Source organism: Nothoprocta perdicaria, unplaced genomic scaffold (genome assembly GCF_003342845.1).
Source record: "Nothoprocta perdicaria isolate Ctin4 unplaced genomic scaffold, notPer1 scaffold_179, whole genome shotgun sequence".
Taxonomy (NCBI): Eukaryota; Metazoa; Chordata; class Aves; order Tinamiformes; family Tinamidae; genus Nothoprocta; species Nothoprocta perdicaria.
This window is the reverse complement of record NW_020454971.1, coordinates 1,484,787-1,509,230: the sequence shown is the minus strand read 5'-3', so window position 1 is coordinate 1,509,230 and position 24,444 is coordinate 1,484,787. Positions and strand designations below refer to the sequence as shown.

The 24,444-nt window shown below is 48.0% G+C and overlaps 1 protein-coding gene across 1 annotated transcript in view; it reads right to left on the bottom strand.

Moving 5' to 3' along the window:
- Positions 1-24,444, bottom strand: part of REL (REL proto-oncogene, NF-kB subunit) — a 36,450-nt gene that overhangs the window by 6,424 nt on the left and 5,582 nt on the right. The window contains exons 2-5 of the mRNA XM_026036457.1: positions 19,954-20,096; positions 16,890-17,038; positions 12,070-12,161; positions 1,493-1,633 (exon numbers count right to left, since the gene is read on the bottom strand). Coding sequence (XP_025892242.1) covers positions 1,493-1,633; positions 12,070-12,161; positions 16,890-17,038; positions 19,954-20,046 — 475 coding nt within the window. The 5' untranslated portion in view covers positions 20,047-20,096. The remainder of the gene's footprint in view (positions 1-1,492; positions 1,634-12,069; positions 12,162-16,889; positions 17,039-19,953; positions 20,097-24,444) is intronic.

Sequence of the window (24,444 nt, the reverse complement as noted above, 5' to 3'; positions counted from 1 at the left end):
GTCGGGCTGCTCAGCAGACCCCACGCCATTGTGCCATGGGCGGAAGGTCCTTCTGCTCAGCCGTGTCCCTGAGACACGAAGCCGCCTCACCTGGCTCTTCCCAAGAGCTTTCAGCTTGGCCGGATACCCGGCCCAGGGAATCTCTCAYCCAGTTGGTTAACGTTGCAAGTGACTGCGAGCAGAAACTGCCTGAGACACTGAATTTTTCCACCTGCTCCRTCTCTGCTACTGTGACTACTTCCATATTATGTTCACATTATTCTTAAATTCCACAGCGTATTTATGTACCTCTGCTATCCAAATCAGATGAAGACTAAAGAAACATYAGAAAGCAAAGCAAATATGAGATCTAAAATGTGCAAGAGAGGCTCTGAACACTCCTTTTGCTCCTGATCGCAACAGGTCCACCAGAGCATCGAGGCAAAAGCAGAGGTTTCCCCACCTCGCCGGCAAGAGAAACTTTACGCACCACGTGCCAAAGGATTTTATCTCTCATCTAAAATTATAGCCTGACCTTGCCCATTTCTGTGTGACAGAGCTCGTTTAAAGAGGCACTGAACGTGCTCCAGGGGCGCGGGAAGCAGCAAGGCCGCCGTGGACGCCGGCTGCGCGGAACGCAGAGCTCAGCTTCTGCAATGCACAGGTCCTTAAACAGCGAGCGTGGAAACGCTCCCACACTGCTCAAGTGAAAACTGCTGTGAAAACTTTCCTGTGATTAAAAGCTAAGCAAGACTACAGACTAGTCCCCAAGAATAGCAAAAGTGCTGATAAAGCCTTAGCAGTAAATATTTGAAATATATGTTAATATAGACAGCAGACTTCTCCAGGACAGAAGTCCCACTCAAAACTATTGTGTGTGTTGAGGGCTAAAATCCTCAGTTCAAGCGATCTGCCAAAGCCATAGGGAAGTCCTTTCTCTCTGGAATAAGGAAAAATGGTGCTAAAGAAGGATGATTTCACATCTCTGTGCACCTCCCAGAGCCTCCTCAGATACACCCTCCCTTGGTAGGGAAAACACGGACAGAATGGGATACAGCTGGGATACACAGAAGCTCTAAACCAGTTTCCCAAGAGGCCAATGGGTTAAATACCAGCCAGGAGCTCTGTCTCAAAGTGCTCTCAGGTGGGGAGCAAGACTCCACTGATACCAACAGCTCTGAGATGCCATCCTTGGAAAACAGCTGGCCCTTACGGGAGCCACCTCACTCCTGCTCTAATGAGGCCAGCCTTCCCTCACAGTCATTACTGGGATATGAAACAAGGGCTAAGAAAGCATCAAATGAGCAGGTACAGCTGAAACTTCGCTCCTGAATCATCTCGTGAGTCCGCAGTGTGAACCGCGGGGCCATGTGGCAGTCGCACACCTGGCACGCAGTCCCAAGCCACAAACRTGGCCCGGAGGGCTAGCAAAGAGCCCAGAAACCTACGTGGCACTTTGCATCTCGAGCAAAGGAGGGGAAAACGAAGCACGTTTAAGTGAGCTGGTACTTACTGTTGTCGTAGATGGGGTTGGAGATCAAGGGAGGAAGCGCTAGGGTGTAGTTGCCGTGCTCATCGGGGAGGAAGGCCTGGAAGCAGAGGCGGACGACGTTGAGGTCGTACTCATCGATGTTGTGCAGCTGCTCTTCGGGCACTGCATGGCAGGAGGAGAGACACGGAGGTTACTCTACGGAGCGGCAGAAACGCTGCAACCAAAGCGGGGCTGAAAGCTCCCCGAGGAGAGAAACGGCGCCGCCAGCACGGAGCAACGTGGCCATCGTCCCTGCCGGCTTCCCAGGAGCTGCGTGCCTAACTCCGTGGGCACGACAAGYGGCACGGTGACGCCTCCCTGCATTCAGCAAGGTCAGTGTGAAGCCAGGAAAGGACAGGTGAAAAGCCCTCCTGGGAGCGGGGCAGCGGTGCCCCCTGAGCCGCTCTTGGCGCGGCCGGGAGCCGAGCAGCAGAGCAAGCGCCTGCGGATGCTTACAGGTCAGTCCCTGCACACGCATTTCTCTCTCGCTTGTGCCACAATAAACGTGCACAAAACGGGTGGCACTGCCCAGCAGAAACCTCTCAGCACAAAGCAATCCATGGATCTAGCTGGGCATCTTCAGCCACAGCGAGAGGGTTCTGCTACGTTACCACTATTTTCCTTTAGAAACTGAGAAGGAAAAATGACCAGAAGGAAGTTCCTGGGGTGAGAATGAAGCCCGAACAATACAAACAACCCGCCCTTCCTGCCGAGATCTGTGTCACTTCTGGGCGTTTGGAAGCAGTGATCAGCGGCATCATCTATTCACGTAACACAAGAGGCAAACCCTTTCCGAAAAGGATATTTAGTTACACACTCTTGTGTAACTAAAATGTGTAAAATGCAGCAATGCTAATTCCAAGACCTGCATTTCAGTTTTGTTCACCTTCCTCTCATTTTCCTTTCAAAACACAGGGCCTAGGATATTATTACTAAACATTTCACGTTCTCTTAGTATAATAGGTGATTCTGGGAAAGGCAGCAGTATAGGAACTTGGTAGCACTTTCCTTCCAGGTCTGACATTAAACTATTATGTTGACCCCCAGTGACAGCAAATGAAAGACTGATTTTATTTCGTTTACGTTCAAGTCTCGATAATTAAATCATTTAAAGAGGTCCCCTCTTCCAGAGCTGTTGATACACCCAGCACTTACGGACACGCAGACTCAAGAGGTGACCAGCTCCTCAGCTCCCTCCCTCCCGGGCCCTTCCCAGCCCCCCTGCAAGGACAGAGCATGAAATGTGCCCGAGGTGAACGGCTGGTGACGCTGCCCTGCTCAYGGGCCCTGCTCTGGCGCCTGTCGCGGGGCCGCCTGCGCCCTGCACGGGCAGCATCCTCGTGCCCGCTCGGCCCAGGTCTTCCTTCCTTCCACCCTGCGATGGGGCGAAGCGCTAAGCGCACTGAACTCACAAGACTTTCCATTGGCATTTTCAGCCTTTCTGATGTTCTTAGCAGCGCAGTTTCTCCCCATCGCTGCTGTGAAAAGAAAGCCAAGCACCTGCAATTTCACAAGCCGCTGGCCAGCAAAAGCAAGCAGTGAATATTGCAATGTTTAAACACTGGGCCCCAGCTAACGGGCACRGAGACAGAACGGCCACGAGGACTCTGCTGTGTGAACCTTGGGGGCTGTATTACCACACAGGCAAAGTTTCATAATTTAATGTGCCTCGCCTTGCTGCTGGCTTCATTAAATTGGATCAAAACAGCTTTTCTCACTGGTGCCACTGCGTTTTAAGCTAAGTGCATTTATAGATGCAGCAGAAATGGCACTTGCTCCCTCAGCCCCAACCGACACTGCGGAGCCACGAGGAGGCACCAGGACTGCGACAGGAGGGGCACGGGACCAGCTCTCACGGGAGGCAGGAGCACTCCTTGGGAAAACACTACCCAAAATATCCAGCCCGTTACCATCCAAGCCCAGGGCAGCTCCGGCTGTCGGGAATGCTGCAGACACGGCAGAGCCCTCGAGGCCATTCCCGCATCCACGTTCCAGTGGCCGCTGCCATCCACTGGCTCTCAAACAAGCCAGGCAAGGATGCAGTAGATGAAAACTAAGCCAGGGAGCATCTCTGTGCTTGGACAGGAGCTCCTGGGCAGGTCTCTGAACCTCAGCACTTCTCAGCAGCGCGGGGCTATGGAGCCCAAGGCAGCCCTGGCAGTCGCCACCGCTTCTTGATACAACCCGAGCTAGGAAAAAAAGTATTCCCTGGATCACAGTGAACAACCAGGGTGGAATGCTATCTTGCTYCCAGCAATTCAAGTGATTCTTATTTGTGCTCTGGCATCTTAACTAGCGAGCAACTGGCTCCCAAGGACACTTTGGCTTGTGTCAGTGTGTTGGGAGCCTTGGGTGATCATTTGGATCCAGCCAGAAAGTGCAGGCTGCAGCCAAATTTCAAACCAAATACAGAAATTCAGTATCTTTGCCTAATTCTATTCACTGTAGATAGAAACCAGGCACAAAATCTGGATCTGGCTTTTGATTCTGAAACAAGGTGAGGACTTTGTGACTGTGGAATCAAGTGTGTCTTTCAAAAATTAAAGCATCAGCCCTGGACTGTGGTTCCCACACATACAGTGGCCTGCACCTCAGAGCTAAATCCTGACAAAACAGCTGTGTAAATACAAAAAATACATTAGATACAGATAAAATAAGTATGTTAATCTTAGTGTCCAGGTTGCAGAAGTTTTATATACTATCAACTTTTACAGCTTCCCAATAAATGCACCTGATCTCAGAAAGACGCAGCGGGTCAGAACGGCGAAACACGGACTCACTGTACACGGCGCGCCGTGCTGCTGCAGAAAGCACTGCTGCTAATTTGCATGCTCTTGTAAATGACTTAGTGTATTAAAGAAATCGGCAGCTTGAAAGAGGAAGTGCTCAGTCAAGACTGATTCCTCCTGGGCTATTTTTAACCAGATGAGAAGCACATAACAGAGCAGAAAAGGAGAACACGACAGCTGCAACTCCATCTTGCGATGACTTGTTTAAAAATACACAGAGGCTGAACCCCATGCTTGAACAGCGAAGCTTTCATCCATTCCCAACCATATCCCCCTCACACCTAAGGGACAATCACCCAAATAAAAATAAAACAATGTTATTTTTAATGAATGTCTAATTCTGCTCCCTCTGAAGTCAATCTGAGACTAACCGCTGACCTGAATGGATGCTGGCTCACACCTAGGGGATATTAAACACAAACAAAAACCAGGCAGACACAAACACGCTGACTAATGCTTGGAGGACGTCCACGTGGAGGCTCCGGTGTCCTTCGGCATTACTCCAACTCCCGTGCAGAAGGGCAACAAAAAGCACCAAACCTGACGAGTTTAATGTGACTATAGTTTAAAAAAAATAAATAAAGATGTTGAAGATTTGGGGAAGAGACAGGACTGGGGCAGAACGGCGCGCAGCACCTTGCGGTGTGAAGCTCGGAGGAGCCGCTCCGCTGCCGTGGGTGACGGTGCACATGTGCAGGAAGGATTGCCCAGCCCAACAGAGAGGGTARAAGGGGCCTACACACGACTCGAAGGCAGAAGCACTACGCTCCTGGCGAGGGTTCAGCTTCCTCTTTCGCGTCTCGCCGTGTGGCACCACACCTACTGTCTCCACGCAGATCCCACTGAAGCAGCTGGGAGCTGACCCATAACCTACATAAACGTCGGAGCAGGGTTCCTGTGATGGCCCTGGCTAAGGAAAAATGAGCCCTCCTCTGGCAGGAACTGATTCTCTCCTGCTTTCTCTGCAAGCAGGAGTACGTCAAGGAATGGTGCTTAGTAGAGGTGTTTCGCTAGGTGAGAGGAGAGCTTTCAACACCAACCTTTAGCAACTCAAAAGCAGAGCAAATGAAAATACTATTTAAACGAATTTAAACTCTCAGAATGGGGCTACTAGTAATAATAACTAGTAAATTCTGTCTTAATAAACCTACATTCAACTCTTCTAGAAAATGCTGATTCCTCAGCTTAAAAAAAGATTTCCCTTGAGATACTTCCCTACTGCCATGGGGGGAGCCCGATGCAGCCCCGAGCGGAGCTGCTACCTCCCTGCTGCCTCCCCAGGCACTGCCTCACCCCAGCAGCCCATCCGACCGGCACCAGCTTTTGGGTCGGGTTGTCCCCGCCTCAGACATCTATAGGATCGAAACGCAAAGACATCCTATGGGCTTCCTGCAGAATAAGAGATGTCAGAGAATTTCCTGTRTTTGCTCCTGTGAAAACTGGATGCTTTCTAGCTTTAACTCACCAAAAAGCAATTCCTCACTCTGGCACAAAATTAGAGGTGCTGATAACATCAGGCCTCCTGCTTGTTGGTGTTCGCTGCTATTTAATTTTTAAAATTATTTTAACAACAGCCTTAAGCACCCAGAGGGACTCGTAAGACCTCATTTAGCTACTGAAATTATTGGGGGATTAAAGGTTTTGATGTTTACTCATAAGCCGACTTAGAGGGAAAGTGAAGCTGGATGCTGCGCGAGGCGGGGCACTGGAAGAGGCTTCGTTTCTGGAGCGATCCCGCGGCACGCGGTGAAGCGGCCGAGCCCCCCATCCCGCCCCGGGCGCTGATGTCAGAGAGCGCCGCAGTGGGCGACGCTGCGGCTCGGGCAGCCGCTCAGCCTGCCTCGCGCGGAAACTTCCTGCGCCGGGGGCTGCGCCGGGTCCCCACGGAGGGGCCTCCACGGGGGCGGAGGGGGCGTCCGAGAACCCGCAGCCCTGGCGCGGCCGAGACGCCCTCCCGCAGGCGGCAGGCACAGCAGCGACGCCTCCCTGCGGCCTCAGCCCCCGCGGGTGACACCGGCGGGGCCGCTGCACGCGCAGGAATCCATGCACTGTGACATCCCCAGCTTGGGTGCGTGCTGCAGAAAAGCAAGCTCTGCACATGCCTGCGCACAGCACGTGCCGTTACCGACTCCCAGGAATTCCGGGAGGCAGGTTCAGCCCCGTGCCGATGGGCACGGGATGCAGGTGCTACCCCGCGGTCAGCGCCTCTCCGCACACGCGCCGGGGAAGCGGCGTCTTCTGCTTTGCAGAACTAACTTCCCCGAGAGGGTCAGCGGCGCGGCCTGACACCGAAACCAAGGGAAGAACTGGAAATAGAAACCAGAGATTTTGAAATTCAGCCCTTGCTTTGTCTAGGCGGTGTCACCCATGTTCCCTTCCTACTGTGGGTCCAATTAAAAAAAAAAAAAAAAAGTGAAATTGGAACCAAATTCATCCATCAGCTCCCGTACATTTCTAAGATTTAGCTTATCTGTTTCTGTTAATAGCAAAAAAAACAAAAGTCAAAGTTTTCTGTTTCTGCCTGGTAATTTTCAGTTTTAAACAGCTGAAAAGGGGCTGTCCTTCAAGTTAATATACAAATTGCAGCACAACCAGCCAAAAGCACGTGCACGAGGAACAAAAGCCGGAGGGGCTTCCAAAGGCAAAAGCTGGAGTACTGCTATGAGGAAGCCGCTCGGCTTTCCTCAGCTGGGATTGCCCTTCGAAAGCCGACCGCTCACGCTTGAGCGTGACGGGGCCGACACGCTGAACGTAGGGACAGCAAGTTTCAAGTTTCTTTCAGCACCTGGGGGAGCCTTGATGCTCGTCGCTCCCAGCCGTCCCCAGCTCTCCTGTCCACGGAGGCGGCGGCGCGGGCGGGCAGCGAGGCGGTGGCCCCGTGAAGGCCGCCGCGCGGCGGGGCCGGGGCGAGCGCGGCCCGCGTGGGCGCGCGGCGTCACGGCGAGGGCGGCGCGGAGGCGACGGCCACCGCGGCAGGAAGCCGCCGCGCGCYGCCCGGCCCCGGGCATGACGAGGCGGAGGCGCCCTGGAGACGGTGACGAGCGCGGCGCCAGCGTGGGGTCAGCTGCCCGCGGGCGGAAAGGGGAAACGGAACAAGCGGAAGGCTGGGGAGGCGAAGGGAGCTGCGCTCGCAATGGGTACGGGGAGGACCTAAAAATGAACTAGGCGCCTGCTAGACAGAGCAACTGCAAGAGAAGAGCAGCCTTAGGCAGCTCGCCAGGCTCCAGGGAAAGCCTGTTCCTACCCTCTCCATCAGCTGCTGGGAATTCGCACTCTGTGTTTCTCATTCTAGATGGAGTCAAAGAGGGGTTTCTTGTTGCCATCTACTTGACTAGAAATGGGTTAGTCCTCCGCAGGACTCTGCTACGTACAGTTTTCCCCTAAACTTACAGGGCACACTCAGGGTTTTCCCTCATTGATAATTAACTCRAGTTATTATTAATTCAATCGTTGCACCTACGTCAAGTCACACCCATCCACAAACGCTCCTCGCTCAGGACTGGTTTTTCTTTTAATTTGCGCTGGCAGCACATCAGAGGGCGCGGGGAAGGGAAGGCTCCGGCCCTGCTCCCAGCTGCTAAGGCAAACACACACCCTGGCAGGCAGCTCCGCTGCTGGGGCTCCGCGATGCTGCCCTGGGCGGCCCTGCTCGAGCCTGCGCGGGGCCCGGGCTGCAGCGCTCGCTCCCGCACTCCCTTCGTAGGTGCGGCGGTGGGACCAGTTTGGCTGAGACATTTCTAGAATTATTCAGGGAATTCCTAGCGAAACAGCCTTTCGGATGCACTTTCAGAAGGACGTCAACACTGAAAGCTCCGGTTGGACACAAGGTGTGATCACAAATACCCTCTTGCTGCCGTTCAGGAGGTCTAATGTAGGTAGCAATCGCCTCAAGAACGCAGATAAGAGCGCAGGAGAACATTACATTAAACAGCACCATCTTTCCTGAGCAATTCCTAGCACTGCCAGCCACGACCCTTGCTCGCCGTGCCCGTACAGCACCCACCTGGATGGTGATTACCAGGAAACCTGCATGAGGACTCGCGCACTCCTGCCGTGGACACAGTGCTCCCCTGGAGCACAAYGGCCCCTTTACCCACCCAACACTGGAAAGCAACTTCATAACCCCACTCCTGGCTCTTGCTTGAGTCCAACATTACTGACATGATGATTAACACATCTGTTGGCRGGGTGTAGATGTTTGTATCTGTCAAGAGGGTCCATACTGACCTCTGCCCCAAAAGAGGATGCAGGAGAGGGGCCGTTTGCCCCCATCCTTTTCTCTTCCAGCGATGGAAAAAGAAAACTGAGCGCCTGTTTTCCCCTTCATGAAAATTCAACTGTTCATTAAAGCAACTTCTACACAGCTGAAAAATATAAAGCAATCCCTCAGAACCTGTTGTTCATATGAGAAATGACTAACTCRAACTTGTGATCAACTTGGAGGATATACCTAACTATGAGAAAAAGGACAGAAACCCCAAATCCATGCATAAACTGGAAATCAAGCAGCCATCATTACCGTGACTACCACTAGCGAGACTCTCTTGATCAACCGAGCACACATAACCCCCTTCCTGCCTCTAATCCTGTTTCATGAGGCCCTGGCGTGGGACGGCGCTGGGCGCCGCTCTCAGGGCGGCCCTGCCCTGCGCAGACACGTGGCCAGGCGCCCGCGGSGAAAGGCGCAGGCGAGCGATGAGAACCGGGCCCTTCATCAGCGCCGCTGCCCAGCGCAGGGGGCCGGGCCGGGCGCTGCCGGGGCCTCCTCTGCCGCGCGAGGGGAGCCCGGGGCCCCGGCAGCCGCTGCCGGGCACGGCCTGTAACCGCCCCACGACCATTAGTGAAGCTGGGCTTACGCGCCAGCCTCGCTGAGAAAGTCCAATATTTTCAGGTAAACGCATCTCTCCGCAGCACCACAAACAGGGCTAAGCAGGTCGCTAAGGGTTCCGGGGAGAAAGAATCTGGAAAAAGGGATTGGATCGGATTCGTTGGCTGCACAACAGCAGGAAGAGGAAGTGGYGACTCTGTATTCATGGAGCAAAGGGAGGAAAGCCAAGAGGGCTGAACAGGGCAGTGCCTCCTCCATGCCTGAAATCAAGGTGGGACTGACTGAGTCAAGGCAAAATACGCACGGCACTCAATTCAAAGCTGTTCAGTTGTGCTAAAGCACTGAAAACTCACATAAAAAAAAACAAACAGACTCTATTGTTTGCATATATTATCAGGACTAGGATAAGTATTTAGATGGATCATCGGCCTGACTCTGAACAGCTGTTCTAAAATGAGGAATGCAGGATTGAAATGCACCTGGCTGGATTACATTTTTTTAGTTACGTATGGCAAAAAGCTAGCAGATCAACTTATTTCAGAAAACACAGCTAGAACTCGCTCCTTGCCATCTTCCCCCAAGAAAGCTGTCAAACTKTAACAGGGGAAAGATTAAAACAAASCAGTTTGGTCTGACTTTACCAGAATTTGTTTTTGCGAAATCAGTGTGAGACATTTCGGCCAAATATCTTCAGCTGCAACTAACTGGCCACCCTCTGAATATTAAAATTATTTCATGTCACCACTGCACTGGTTAAGAACTTTGGAAAAAGTCTCATTTCCCAGGATACTAACTAGCATCCATGATCCTCAGCACTCCAAGGTACCATGAGGCTACAGCTGAGTGACCTGTGATGGAAACCAATCAACAGCTGTTGGCCCATGCACACACATACCAGGGAGGTGCTATGACAGAATGAGCTCTAGGATTCATCAGTGACACAAGACCAGATATTTTAGTTAAATTAAGCAAATGTCAGTGCATTTTTTTTTTCAGGAAATAATCTAAGACATTTTTCATTCTGGAAAAAAAATTAATGAGGCATCTATTTGTAAGGATGAAAATCCGAGTGCATATTTTCAATGAGGCCAGAAATCCAGCTCTCAGCATTCTAATGACCGCCTTGCCTGAACTTAGCCAGATATATATATATGTATGAAGTTTAAAATATTTGATAAGTCTCCCAGCGCTGGCAACCCTKAATCTGCATTCACAGTAACATTTCAAAGACACTACTAAAGCTTGAAATCAAGCAAGTACAGAAGTTTCCATTACTTCCAATCTGTACTTTTTAACTTCTACAATTAAGAAAGATCATTAAAAAGTCAATATCACAGCAATATAATTTTGAAGTAGAAGTATGAATCACTGGAAGTCCAAATGACTTTTATTTTTTATTACACAGTCAAGAATTGTTGTCTCATAGGTTTTATAAATATTTCAAGTTTCTTGATTTGTAGAAGTTCAAGGTGTCAGTGAGTGACAATGGCACTACACTTGCAATAGGTTGCCTGTTTAGCAACTGTTTTGCTGTATGCATTATCTTCAACATGAAAAAATAGATTTTTCCCCCTAAGAGGTATTTTAGTTTTGAAACTCCTTAATACTGAGTAATTAGCAATAAAAAAAAAMCCCAAATTATCCCTGTAGCTACAARACTAAYGACACAAACAAGTAGAAGATGTTCATGTTACCAGCTGAAGAATACGGAATAGAGAATATAGAGAAGCTGAAACGTGCAAGTTAAATTATTTCATTTTCTAACCTGCTTTACGTAGCTTGACCATGAAAAKGACTCCACCGTGTGCAATGGATTCTGATGYCAAACCTACCTTTCTCTACAAGATGACTAGAAGCAAGAATAGCAGCAGCTACTACAAGCAGAAATTGTTTAAACATAGTTCCTTTCCAAGTAGCAATTGGAAGACAGAAGTGGAAGGAGGCACCTAGAAGTGCATGAACATTATATTTACTAAGCAGAGCTGCTTTTCCAGGTCAGTAACTTCTCCTTGCCACACTAGCGTATGACAACAAACCTGCTCTAAAGTGGTGAAAGAGTTGCAAAGGGTTAATAGTTACACTTATGCTTTCCATTTAAATCCCCCTCGTTGTGCCGGGGTGCAGAAAACATTGGTCCTGCTCCAGCCAGCCCTGCTCCTTGCTGTGGATTCCCTGCCTTTCCTGTGCATGGAGCTGAGTCTCCCATGGGAGCAGCTCGCTGCATCCACTCGCCGTAGAGCCGCACAATCTCTGCATCTGCTGGGACAGGGACGGTGGAAACGCGTGGCCAGCGCTGGAGAGAGCAGGACTGCTCTTTGTGAGGGCAGCCCYGTGGACCTGCAGCTCCCGGGGTAGGTCCCAGCAGGGGTGGCTCTCCAGCAGCAAAGCTCGCCTTACAAAAGCACTGCTAGGGACTTCCTGATGGCCTGTGCCAGCTCCCATGCTGCAAAAATCCATCAAGGAGCAGCTTCAGGAAGGCTGTCAACAGGCTCAGCTCCCTGAGGGATCACATGAGCACCAGCATCTGGGCAAAGGAARGAACAGGACTGTGGCAAGCTAGATGTATATTGGTTCAAATTGCTATGGAAGCACACTAACCACACCAGGGAACGTCATTCCAGAGATACCTGGAAACGTTCCCAGGGAAGGGTTCTCCTGCTAGCTCGTCACCTCCATTATTTGTGTGCTGGCCCACACCATGCAGCCTGCTCACATTGCTACCAAAGGCAGAGAAGGGAAAAAAAGACTAGCTGAATAGATTTGCCATGTGAGAGGGAGAGGAAAAACCAAGAGGGACACAGCACAGGAAAGGTATTTCCCTCCATAAATAAATCAATAAGAATATGACTCCATCACAAAARCAAAGGCAGGACAGGGGAAAAAAACTGCACCATCTTGCAAAGTGAATTTGCCTTTCAAAAACTTAGTCAAGCGCTACTCACCATTAAAAGGATTGATCTTCCTCGAGATTCGTAAAGAAATCGATTCCTTCAGCTCTTTCTTCTTCACACACTGAATGCCCAGATTCTGAAAACTGAAGCACATATGGCAGGATGTCAGTAATTAATAAAATCCCCTGTGAAGAAAGCTAAATAAACTATTTGCTGATAAAAGATACTCCAGTAAGAGATGGTGTTAAGAAATGAACAAACATACAACAACAACAAAAGGGGGAAAATCCTTATTTTGAGAAGGGTGTAAAAGATCTGAAAAGCAGGAACGTCACTTTTCTAAAATGAAAGCAGAAACAGAACTGAGTAATACTGAAATAAAATGCTAGAGAGGAATATACATTTCTATATTAAAATTGTTACTCTGCAGTAATACTACAATGATTAAAATAAGCAAGCTTAAAATATTCAGGACTGTAGTTTCAGCTAATGTGACAAATTTCTTTGGAGGGTAATAAAACTGTTAAGGTGCATTGGTTAAGGACCTGCCCTACTTTATTTTTTTTTTAAACAGGGAATGTAAATATCTAAAACACTATTTTAGAGGTTTTTAAACCAAGTCAAAACAGCTTTTGAAGCCTCCTCTCGTTATGGAAAAGTTCTGCAGAGCTGCAGCCTTCCTTATTTGCATACGAGGACAGATCACCCCGCGCAGGGGGTGGGGGCAGTCCCACACGGGGTGACTCTTTCCCACATGGAAAAACCATGACCTCATCGAAGCTGAGGGGATGCGAAGCAGGAAGTTAAGACGCCGCTGTGTGCGAGGGGACAGGGAGCTCGGAGGCGGCCCTGCCAGCAGGCCCTGCTGCTCCTGCTCCAGGAGCACTGGCAGCTTCCTTTCCTGTGAAATCCTCCCAGTACCTTCCTTGTAGCTACGCTGGGAAAAACAAACAAACAAACCACTTGAATGCACCTGCACCACTCTTCGCTCCTGCCACAGCTCTCAAGAGGAGCCCTAAGTTTCCCTGTCCTGGACACRCTGTCCCAGTTGCAGGAGTCCCAACAGCCACCCCGTGCGCTCTGCTCAGAGCACCCCGAATTCTGCACAGTCACCAACCTCCCTCACAAACCCCTCTCTGCCACAGGCACCCATGAGCTCCCGCCGAGCGGCGCAGGGCTCTGGACGAAGAAGAAGGGCAGCAGTGTGTTCTGATTCAGCGCTCTGGCTTGATATCGTGCCTACTGCCACGCAGGGTTTGTACCGTCCACCGGTGACCCATCGTATTTCTGCGTTATCTTGCGGGCACCACCTCCCTACGGCAGCACACACTGAATGGGCCAAACCCCAACACTTACTCTCTTAATGTAGCTTGAAACAAGCCCGGTTTCACACTCCCCGCGCACGCAGGGGCCCGGCCACGCCAGGCTCCCACTGCACGCTCCAAGTCACGGCACCACCCATGGCCTCTGCCATGGATCAACCTTGGGCAAAAGCTGCATGTGCCGTGCAGGAACGGGCCAGGAAGTGGCTGCAGCTGCCAGACACGGAGGAGCAACGTTGGCAGAGCCCAACGAGACGTCTACGCAGGCTCCAGGATCACAAACCTTCTCCCAAGAGCACCCCGTCACAGCAAAAGTCTCGGCTTAACTATCACCAAGTGAAGGGCTGGAGCAGAGAAGAAGCTGGCGAGAAGCTGCGCAACCCCGCGGGGTTTCATATCCCCCTTAGCTGACAGGAAGCAAGCAATGTAACGAGAAGAGAGAGGGAGAAGTAGGAAGAGAAGGGGGGAAAAAGAGAGAAACTTAACTCTCCCCACCCCCAAGCCCTATGATATCATCCGTGTAGAGAAAGTGAATAGGAGGCAAGAATCTCAGCACACAGGCAGGCACTCGGGTGCCAACACTCCTACTTTGCCTTGACGCTTTGGCCGTGGCCAAGCAGCAGCTGATCACGTCCAGGTAGCAGCATGTGCATCGTTACCCCACAGGCAGGGCACTTCACTCAACTAAAGCTACCTGAGAAACCTTAAACAAGTCCAAGGCTCCCAGCTCTGGAGCTGGTAGATGCAATTTGCCAACAGATGGTGGGGATTTCTGCTCAGTTTGGGATGCTCAGCACCAGCAGGCAGCCTGGGCCACTACGAGAGAGGACATCTCCTGCTCACCGGTTTTACGTGAGGCTTTTCTTTAACATGGACTCCAAGCAGAGGATGTGAAGTCTGAGTCACCAGCCACAAAAAGGAAAATAACTTTAAACATCCAGATCCAATTATGCATCATGCAGGTCTTTCATCTTAAAGCAACCAGTGATTCGTTAAAAAACACCAGAGTACTAATGCTGGGAATATTCCTAAGAGAGTGTTCAGAGCCTCTTCCCATCAGGATCCTAGAGGCCAAGCTCAACTGAAGCTCAGTCTTGCATTATCCCCTTTGCACAAAGGGAAAGTAGCCTGGTTACCATTTTGCAAGAACACATGGGCTTACGAGCCAGTGGTAATGAGAAGAATTTGTGGATGCAGCAAAAAACCAGAAGTACTTTGGAGGACATGAAGCATCATCACAATGTTGAAGAATGGGATTTAATTATATGCACGCATATAATGTAAAAGAGATCAAAACTGGCAAATATAGAGMATCCCAATACAGTTTGGCATTCCATCCTGTAGCTAACACATTCTCAAACAAGAATGCCAAAGGGAAAACTGCTTATCAGCACCTACCTGCATCAAGCAAGTGTAACACGTAACCAGAAAAGGGGTTAAGAATTARGCTTTTTTTCCCTCAGATCAAAAACCACAGAGAAGAGAGCAGGAAGTGGGATGGGCCAGAGCTGCAGACATCCTTTGACCTTGGGTGGGGAAGCCTGGTTTGAGAAGACAAAGGGGAARCTGGGGAATGGGTGGTCAGAGGGAGCCAGGAGGTTCCTTAAGAGTTTCAAGATATCCACCGCTGCTTTTTAGATGACGCAAGATGTATTTTCAGAGGCCGATGAGGGCAAGTTAAAAAACAACCAAAACAGAAGATAGTGTCTCAAGGGTGAGCTCCACCTTTCTAGAGATTTATTACAGAGCGCGTGTAGGGGGCAGAACTAGAGGAATTGCATTTTCTAATCCCTTGTGTACAGTATCAATAAGGATTAGGTGAACAGTGTGAACACAGCTAGAAGCAATAAACTAATAAAACTGTTTGCATCCGTAACAGCAAAAGACAGCACACAGCGTGTCGACTGTACTACCTGCATACATCTGCTGCCCATTCATGATCAGCTGAGTGTAGGCTGCGTYTAAAATTGTCCCCACTATTAGCACTGTTTATTTCAGACCATCATCATCAAACAGACTGCCTTCGTCTCTCTCCTTTAATAGTGCTCCACTGACTAAACCCACATAAATATGGAGTGATTCCACTAACATCAACAAAATCACATTACACTTAAAAGCAGTATGTAAGAGCTACCAATCTACACCCTGCAATATTTACCATATTTTCTTCCCAGTTTTCATCATCTTCAGCGCAGTTACGTTTACCCCGGAGCAATAACCTACTTCCTACACTACTAATAATGGGCTGTATYGCAACCAACAACATCTTGTCAGGTCTCAATGCCCTTCTAGGGCAACAACTGAAATTTACGTTTTTTAAGAGTTCTCTTAGTTCTTGCTTTACCTCACAGAACACTGGCAGACTTGTAGGAAATGTCCTCATATCCAGTTGCATTTTAGGTCCTCCTAGCAACCTTCTGCTTAGCACTCAGCCTTAGATCTCATACAAAGCCTGAATTTTTCTCACTGTCTCCACAAGTAGATCTTTCCCTGGCATGTCTGCCCTATGGAGTTGCACGATCTATTGGTCTTGGCCATATATTCACAGAATCACAGAATGGCTGAGGTCAGAAAGGACCTCTAGAGATCATATAGTCCAACCCTRCTACCTAATGAGCTCCTCTCGAGCACTGCACTACTAGTGCTACCAGGCCTAGTTACCATGTCTGTAAGGATGACAGCCAACCCTGGGCACCTGTCAATGCATGAAGGGCAGGATTTTCACAGGTGAGCACCGAGTTCGGATGGCTAGCTTGAAAAACCTTGAACCCTTGCTTTAACACGCACATTGAGCAAGCAACGTCRGGTATTTGAAAAAGCTGTTGAGATCTTCTCTGCAAAATAAGACCTACTTCACAATGAGGAAAAGCTAGAAAAGCTGCCAGAATCTCTTAGCACAATAGCCATGCTTGTGAAGCATGGCTTTTCTGGGCTTCAGCAAATTGTACCTTTTTACTCAAAAACAAAACTCAAACAAACATCCCAAACCAAGAAAGCAGTGACAGCCTACAAGTAGCACATTCCTAGATCTCACTGTCACAACCACAGACTTGGAAAGACGTGACGTTCAGTCAGTACAAGTTTTGTTTACTGGAGTCTCCATAAACTTCAAACACGATTTCTGTGGAAGCGGTGAACTTTCCTCAATGTCTTATCACCATGAAGCACTAATTCTAATATTGTCATTCCCCATTCTATTGCTTACTGCTCACGCATATTCAGTGGGTGAGAGATAGTCAAGCTCAAGAGTAAGAACTGCTACTGAACAAGACTAGAGAAGTAAAGAAATGGAGGAAAAGAAAGAAAATGAGGGAACAAGCAACACAGAGAAAATGGAACAGGAAAAGAATAGGTAAAGGATGAGTGTGTGAAACATTGAAAAGAAAGGATATAACTGAAAGAGAAAAAGCTGCCCTCTCTCTGAGGTGATTAGTAAAATTCTGCAGAGGTGGCACACTAGTTGTCCTCTTAATCTCTGGTCAGAATCTTAAACCACAAGATCAACACATCATAGGCACTATCTGATTCCCAGGCAGCCCCATTACTTACGACAGGACTCGCCGTTCCGGGCCAAACTCTGCTTCGTAGTAGCCATCCCTGCAGTCCTTGCCAACCAGATCGTGAGGATGCGGCTTGTAGGGCTCGTTCTTTGTCACCAGTGTAGTCCTTATTTTGACTTTTCCAAAATAGTTCAGAATCTACAAAAATGAGAGATTTTCCAGATTTTAGATAGCAGGTAAAGTCCCTATATTTAACAGAAACAGAGTTTGTTTTAAAATACTCCATGGACAAAACACCACAATCATTTCACAACACTGAAAACTGTGTTACTGCTTTGTAAAAGAACAGCCAGAASCACAGCTCGGAAAATTTGTAAGTTTTGTTCATTGTATCTCTTTTCAGTTAATTTTACACTGAGAAACAAGCATTTGGCAAAATACTTGAAAAAGTGGAAGTTTTCAAAAAGCATGCATCATCTATTTGAACAACGAAACCAACGCAGCTCACCAGCTGCTTTGGTAACATCACCAGGTGATTTGCAATGAAAAATGTCACTGGTCACTGTGAAACAAGGCAGTACTGGACATGCAGCTCACTGCATTCACTTACACTACCACACTGTGAGACTGGGAAGGGAACCTTAAAGCCCCTAGAGATTTTTCTTTCTTTGAGAGTGGAGATTCAACATTTCAATCACCGGGGCTCTTGATATGAATGGAATTTATCCCTTTGCAAAAGGCCAGAGGTAATACGTAGGCTAGAGAGGCTTCAACCTAACAGTAAAATACTCTGTAACATCTAAAACGAGGCACAACAGACTGTATTTCATTATCACATCTTGCCTTGTAATGAAAGATGTAAAATTCTACCCAGGTGACCACACACAAATGCTTACTGAAGGACATGAATAGGTTCAAAGATGTTCAGGAAAATACTCTTAGAGCCTCTGGGATAATTACCTGTACATYAAGATATATATGAGTGTGACATTAGCTCTTATGAAAGCTTATTCTTCTTGATTATTCATCTGAGAATTAAGCACTAAATTCTCAGCCTCCTATTAGRGCCTTCAGCTGTCACAAGCCTGATTCCACACACACCTCAGGTGCCTACCAGCCTGCCCTCACGCTGAAAGCCACCAGGGAAGTCTGCAAGGGCTGCGTGGGTGAATTTAAAAACACAGTTTGGCTCTTCACCTTCATAAGAGCCACTGCTTCTTTTTACCCTAAACTCTCCCATGACTCTTTCAGGTTCTTCAAATATTACATCATTTCTCCTCATTTCACTCTCAGTCCCTTGCACTTGAAGCCTGGTCTAGCTGTTTTGATTCTCCAGTTCCTCCTTGATGTTCTTCACCTCATCTGCACCACAGAATTTAATCTGTTCCTTGTCTCTCTGTTCTCATCCTCATTGATGTTTCCATCTCTCGAGGGGACTCCCCTAGCATTAAAGCCTCCTATGGTCTCCAGGGAGGCAGGGATTCACCTAGAAATCACCTCCTATCAGGAGCAATCAGTTTTGTCATCAACAGTCACCTGTATTAAAGAACAAGCTATACCAAGATTAGTCCCTGTCAATTCCCATCTTCTCTTCAGAAAGGCTGATCTTCATGTGCAGCAGAGACCAGGCTAGGAGGGATCCCATGCTCATACTGCCCATCAAATCTGTGCCCTGACGAGGACCTGCTGCTTCAGGCTCAGGGTCTGTGGAAGCATTTGCTCTTTCTAGCAGCCCACATAGTTCCTTTTCAACTGGTGGAACACTGAAACTGAGCAAGGTTTCCTTAGCTTCCCACATGCCCCAACCACAGCTCTGCTAGTCAAGGGGTCCCCTTCTTATCGGCTCGCTCCTTTCGTGATTCTGCCTTCAGGACGGGACCAGCTTCCACAGTAGCCTGGTTCCTCCCTGTAGTCACCTTGCTGCTCAGCTCACCATGGTTCGTACGCCCAACTTCAAGGTTCATCCTTCTCAAGAAGGCYGAGGCTTTTATGTCTCAGCTGAGAACATCCCATATCTTTTGGACTTTAACACCTCTGTATCTCTTTTTCTGATGCAATTCCCTAGACTCCATCTTAGCTCAATTATTTTCATATTCAYACACACTCCAGGCATGGAGATATTCAGCTTCCATTCTTGGGGACCATAACATACTTCAAGATTGCAAATACTGGTGACTATTTGAACCTTCCATTTTAATCTCAGCTCTCAAAGATATTCTCCAGATTTTAAGAGATAAAAGAAAAACTATCACCTTGTAACTTGAAAAAGCAAACCAGAAATTCTTCTTTCTTACCCTTCCCCTCTAGGATTTCCCAGACATATTCTTTTGTCCCACATATGAAAGTAACTGCCAGGCTTGCTATCGTTTCCTTTAGYACATCTCCGAAACCCTTCCAATCCATCTCCACTGCCCATACTATTGCCTCTGCTTTGATCACGGCTGCCAAGACTAGCCTGAATCTCTTCATTCTGTATTTCCCAACCTATCCATAATGCAACCACCCAGCTCTTCCTCGCCTGCAGGTGTTCTGACCACATTAATTACCCTTTTCAGCTCATTTTTAAGTTTTGTATCCCCTTCTGACTTCATGCACTTCATGGTAGTTTCTTTTGCAGAACCTACCCACTGAATCACACTGACTGCAAGTCACTTTTACTTCACTTCTCTCTGCAGAGCTCCTTCTTTAACGCAGCTCCAGCAGTTACAGCGGCCTTTTTAAATTCCATACACAGACAACCTCTTCAAGAGCCCTCCCAAAATTCACATTACTGTCCAAAGAGTTAAACCAAACTCAGGCCCCATAAGAAACTAGAACAAGCAAACACAGAGAAAAAAATAGGAACAAATTGTTCTCCAGCCCTGAGTAACTTTCAGTACTTTTGAACTCTATTTGTTACTTACTTGTACATCTTTTCCTGTTCAGGTAAATTTAGCACAAAATCTTTAGCGATAGCAGCAAAGAATTCCTTTTTCAATCTATTTTAAATACATTGGGATGTCAAGGAAAGACTGGCATAGCATGAAATAAGGTACATGCCCTTTATTTACAACACACAGTTACAGAACAACAGTAAAGTGAGCGATGCTGCTTCTGGATAAAAGCAGTATTACCTGTATGGAAGGGAACGTCTTATTGTTGTCTGTGCTGTGCTCTCCTGGAATGCTGCCTGCCGATCTCCCCTCACATTTGTATCTGAAGCGCATTCCCCTTTGCCTGGGTTGTTCAAATATTTCAATGTAGGGTTGAGGGCCACCTTAAAAAAAAAAAAAAAAAAAAAAGAAATATTTTTAATGCTAGTAGGAGAGACTAAAAAGGAGCAGAAGACAAGCTGGTTAGCACCTACAGAGAATGAAAAAAATCTAGATTCTTTGATTGATATTACATTTCTTTTACTTGGTCTGCCTTTTCAGACAATCAATGTGCACACACACAATCAAAGCAGAGGGGTAGGGGTGCAGATTTAAAAGGCAGTGCTCATGTATTAATGCCATGTAAGTAATTATCAGAGGATTCTGCCTTCCCACCACCTCCCCTGGAAGTTAAACTCTCTAATAACTAGAAGAAATTACATCTAATGAAAGAGGACTTTATATGCTAGAAGGAAAAAAAAGTAGTCATCATTGCATGTGAACAGTTCACATTTTCAATTATAATATACTGGTAAGAATGGTTGTTCTGTCAAAGCACCAGTACTTTCAGTACTACGGTATCTAGAGTGTCCTCTGAAAGTGAAGAGTTTCCTCAGAATTGACTGGTTTAGTTCCCATCAGAGTGAAGCAGAAACTATGCAAATGATGGGAGAAAAAAAAAAAAAAAAAGAAAACTATCTACTGGTTTGAAAACTGTCACTGAGGACTCAGAAAATACACACTTGCTGGTGCTGAATTCTACAGTCCGAGCTGCCCACAGGGCAGCTTCCAGCTGCAGGATCTCCCCATACACAGCCAAGACCTTAGTAAGGGCTGTTGGGCAGTTGTCAAAAGAGGCTTTTCAGGAAACATGACAGGCAAGAGAAAGAGGCAGCAGAACTGCTTTTAATGAAAGGTTTGAGAGAGACTTTTACTTAGCATGAGCACTAGTACTTTTAAAGTCATGTTGCACTGAGCGCCAATAACAAGCTATTTAATATATCTCCAACGAGGACAGTCAGTCAAACAGTGACAACAGGGGGATGGCATGTGAAAAACAAACAGCCGAGGGAAAGTAAATATTGTAGAAGTTGAATCATCGCGGCGTTAGACGATCAGAAGAGCACAGCTTATGGAAATGCCTCCTGTGCTCCCTGTCATSTGCAAATAACAGCATCCTACTCGAGCAAGGCTAGTGAGCACGACGAACAAACACGACAGGCAACATCCTGTGGCAGGGCTCCGAAGGCAGCGCTTAGASACCGACCTAATACGGAAAATAGTTCAGCGCATTGAAAACGTGAGGCAGGTAAAAGCTGCTCCGCTGCTTCCTCYGGCCTGTCAGCACCTCTGTAGGCGAGTTTTGCTAAGAGGTGCATTCCAATCTCAACTCCCCAACAGAAGCTCTTCCATCGCTGCGCTCACAGTGACTGGAGTCCACCTGCCGCCGCGCAGCTCCAGATTTCTCTGGATCTTTTGGCCACAAAAGGCTTCTAACCTTGCAGCAATTCAGAACCCGAAGCAAGAAAATAATGTACACTAAATGATAAAATAATGATGGAAAAGAAAGAATGAGATGTCACCTTGGTCTTACCTGCGTGCATGCTTTACTCAAAGGCATTTACAGACAGTTAGGGCAGAGCAGCCCATGAAAGTTCATTTGTGGTTTTTTTGTGCAGCCTCGGTTTGTGCTTTCATATTTTGTCTTTCTGCAAGATGCTTCCAACAAAGGATGGGGAGGGCTGGGCAGTACTAATAAAAAAGCCTACACTGACGCAACGGTGACTGCAGAGAGGGGGCAGATGCCTCAGCAGCTCAAAGCCAAGCCCACGCACCAGCGTTTAGCTACGCAACTTGCGTACGTAAGACTCGCTTATGCTAACATGTATGTATCATATGTATCAGTCCAGCAGACAGTAAGAGCAGGGACTGCTCAGTAGTTGTCAGTTTCCCCTTTACCATCACTTAAGTGAGAAGAGAATCTCATTCATCCATCCCTAAATAACTCAGTGCATCACAAATATGGACTTGTATCTCTGTATTAAAAACTTCTTTTAGATRCTAGAGTGATAAACTTGGTGTAAAATGCCTACCAATCAACTTACTTTGGGGGCAAACACACGCTCACCGAGCTGCTAAGCAAGGCCATGATCCACCCACCCGCATTACGTATTTGTCAAATCTAGCTCAAGCCTTGCTGTGTGAAATTGCTCTAGTACACAAGCATTTCCAGTCTTAGCTCTCTGTGCTTGGGCCAATAATTTCCCTTCATGCTCTACTAATACTTGCTTAAGAGGACTTTTCTCACCCACTGCATTGAGCAYTTGAGTACTTCAGAACTGCCTGCTCAGTAATCATTAGGGGACTGTGGTTGAAACAAATGTCATTGAAGGCAAAGCCATGCTTAACAGCAGGTGTGTTTGTGGGAAAGCAGAGCTTGGTGACGTGGTAGCCGCCAGAGAGTAAATGCTAAACTTCATTTTACCTTGGTTCTCGCTCTCCCTATTTAAGGATCCCATTATCATCCTCACTGCAGTCACGGGTGTCACCATGTCTTGTGCAGAGAGGAAATGCAAAGAGGTGCCTGTGTGAACCAAAGGAGCTCCCGCACTCGGCAGCGAGCGGAGCTCTGCTCAGCGTGCCCCATTTCTGCAAATAAGCAAGGAACTCGGCAAGCAGCAGGGTTTAACTGTCTCACGCCCTGGTCTGCTGCTTCCCAAATGCTGCTGATGGTTTCTGTCCTTTTCAGGGCTTGTTTCGCTTGTCAGAGAAAGGTGAACTCTGCCAAAAGTGGACACTTTCACTAATTCTGCAAGAGAATTGCACGGCTGCTTATATTAACTACTACCTGCTCAGACAAACATTTGAAATGGAAGCAAACCAAACATCTAACTAATCCCTCATTTAAGGGCTAGCTAGATGAAAATCTAGGTATCGTCATCTTTTTATCTACGTTTGTGATTACAACTGCTAATATACATCCCAGCAATAGAAAGCCTATGCTTTATATTACAAAATTATTGCCCCTACAATGCTCCAAATAAATCATTTTAAAGGAAAAGCAGGAGACCAAGCACCCCTGCTGCACAAGCAAGGACAAAAGGTAAAAGCAGTCAGAGCAGTGAGAGTTGAGCCACACTGCACTCACCCAGGAACAAATAACTGTTATATTCTGATCTGTAGGAGCAATATAAAAGGAACAAAAGGACACAAGAAATCAAAGCAGCCTTTCCATCAGACCTCCCCAAAATGAGAAACCTGGGTAAGTTCAAAGTCTAAAATGGTCTAAGTCATTAGTATTAAAAACTAAGGGATATAAATAAAGACTTCCTACTATCTCCTACTCCCCCATGCAGAAGCAGCTTCTTTGAATATATATGCTTAAGAGTTTCGAAAGACCTATGTCTTTTTTATTTACCCTAGGATGCGTGTTGTGGGCAAGGGAAGAGGAATTGGCAATGCACTCAGAATAAGGGTCTGTATTCCCGAGGTGGAATCCCTGAGGGAAGGAGGATGCTCCGAGGTGCAGCGAAACGGGAGGAAGATGAACTGCCAGCAAGCGGAGGGCAGCTGCCCTGCAGCGTCATGGCCTGGCTCGCTGCAGCGCTCCGGAGGCAGCCTGGCTGCCACTGTGCTCCCGGGATCCCACCGGGACACTGGGATGGGCTGCGACAGCCGCCGCAGCGTGACCTCGGTGGAAGGCGTGAAAACCAAAAATCCTTAAACACCCAAAAACATGCAGTTTGAGGGCAGCACGGCCTTCGGCTCCAAGGTGACTGCTTGACCCCGTATCAACCCCTCCGTGCACAGCAAAAGCCTTTTCTAAAAGCCAGCACAGGCCATCTACGCACTCACAGCCTGAGCGAGGGCTCTGCAAAACCACCACGGGGGAGGATTTGCTGCAGAACAGCGGGGATCAGCCTAAAGGCACCGAGGCCTTGCACGCACACAGCTTTGCAGGACGCACACGGCTTTGCACGCCGCAAGCTGCCCGGGGCTCCGTAACGCGCCCCGCGTCTAGCGGGGACCGAACCGCTCGCCAGCTTCCTCTTCGCTGCCCGTGACGCTACCGACACAAACAGCAGCTACAAGAGCTGGCTGCGACCAGGAAGTTAACAACTTCCCCTGCTCAAAAATTCCTTCTCGGGTTCCTAGTTGCACCGAGAATGCGCGAAACAGAAGAAGAAAGTGCCGTGTCCCGCGGCGGTTTAACCATTAGAGTCAGTAACTTAAAAAAGAAATCATTTAAATTACACCCTCCAGACAAATCCTTTTTTTTTTTTTTCTTTCCCTGTCGAGCGCCAGCATTTATACGTGTCTATCCGGAGCAGAAAGCCTAGGCTGAGGCAACAGCATGCACGCACCTAAAATGGGAGGCTGGGGAGCAGCTTTCCCTGAAAGCGCTGCTGTAATTAATGCCATCAAGGCCGAAGCATTTTTTTTTTTTTTTAATAAGAAAAGAGAGAAAGAGAG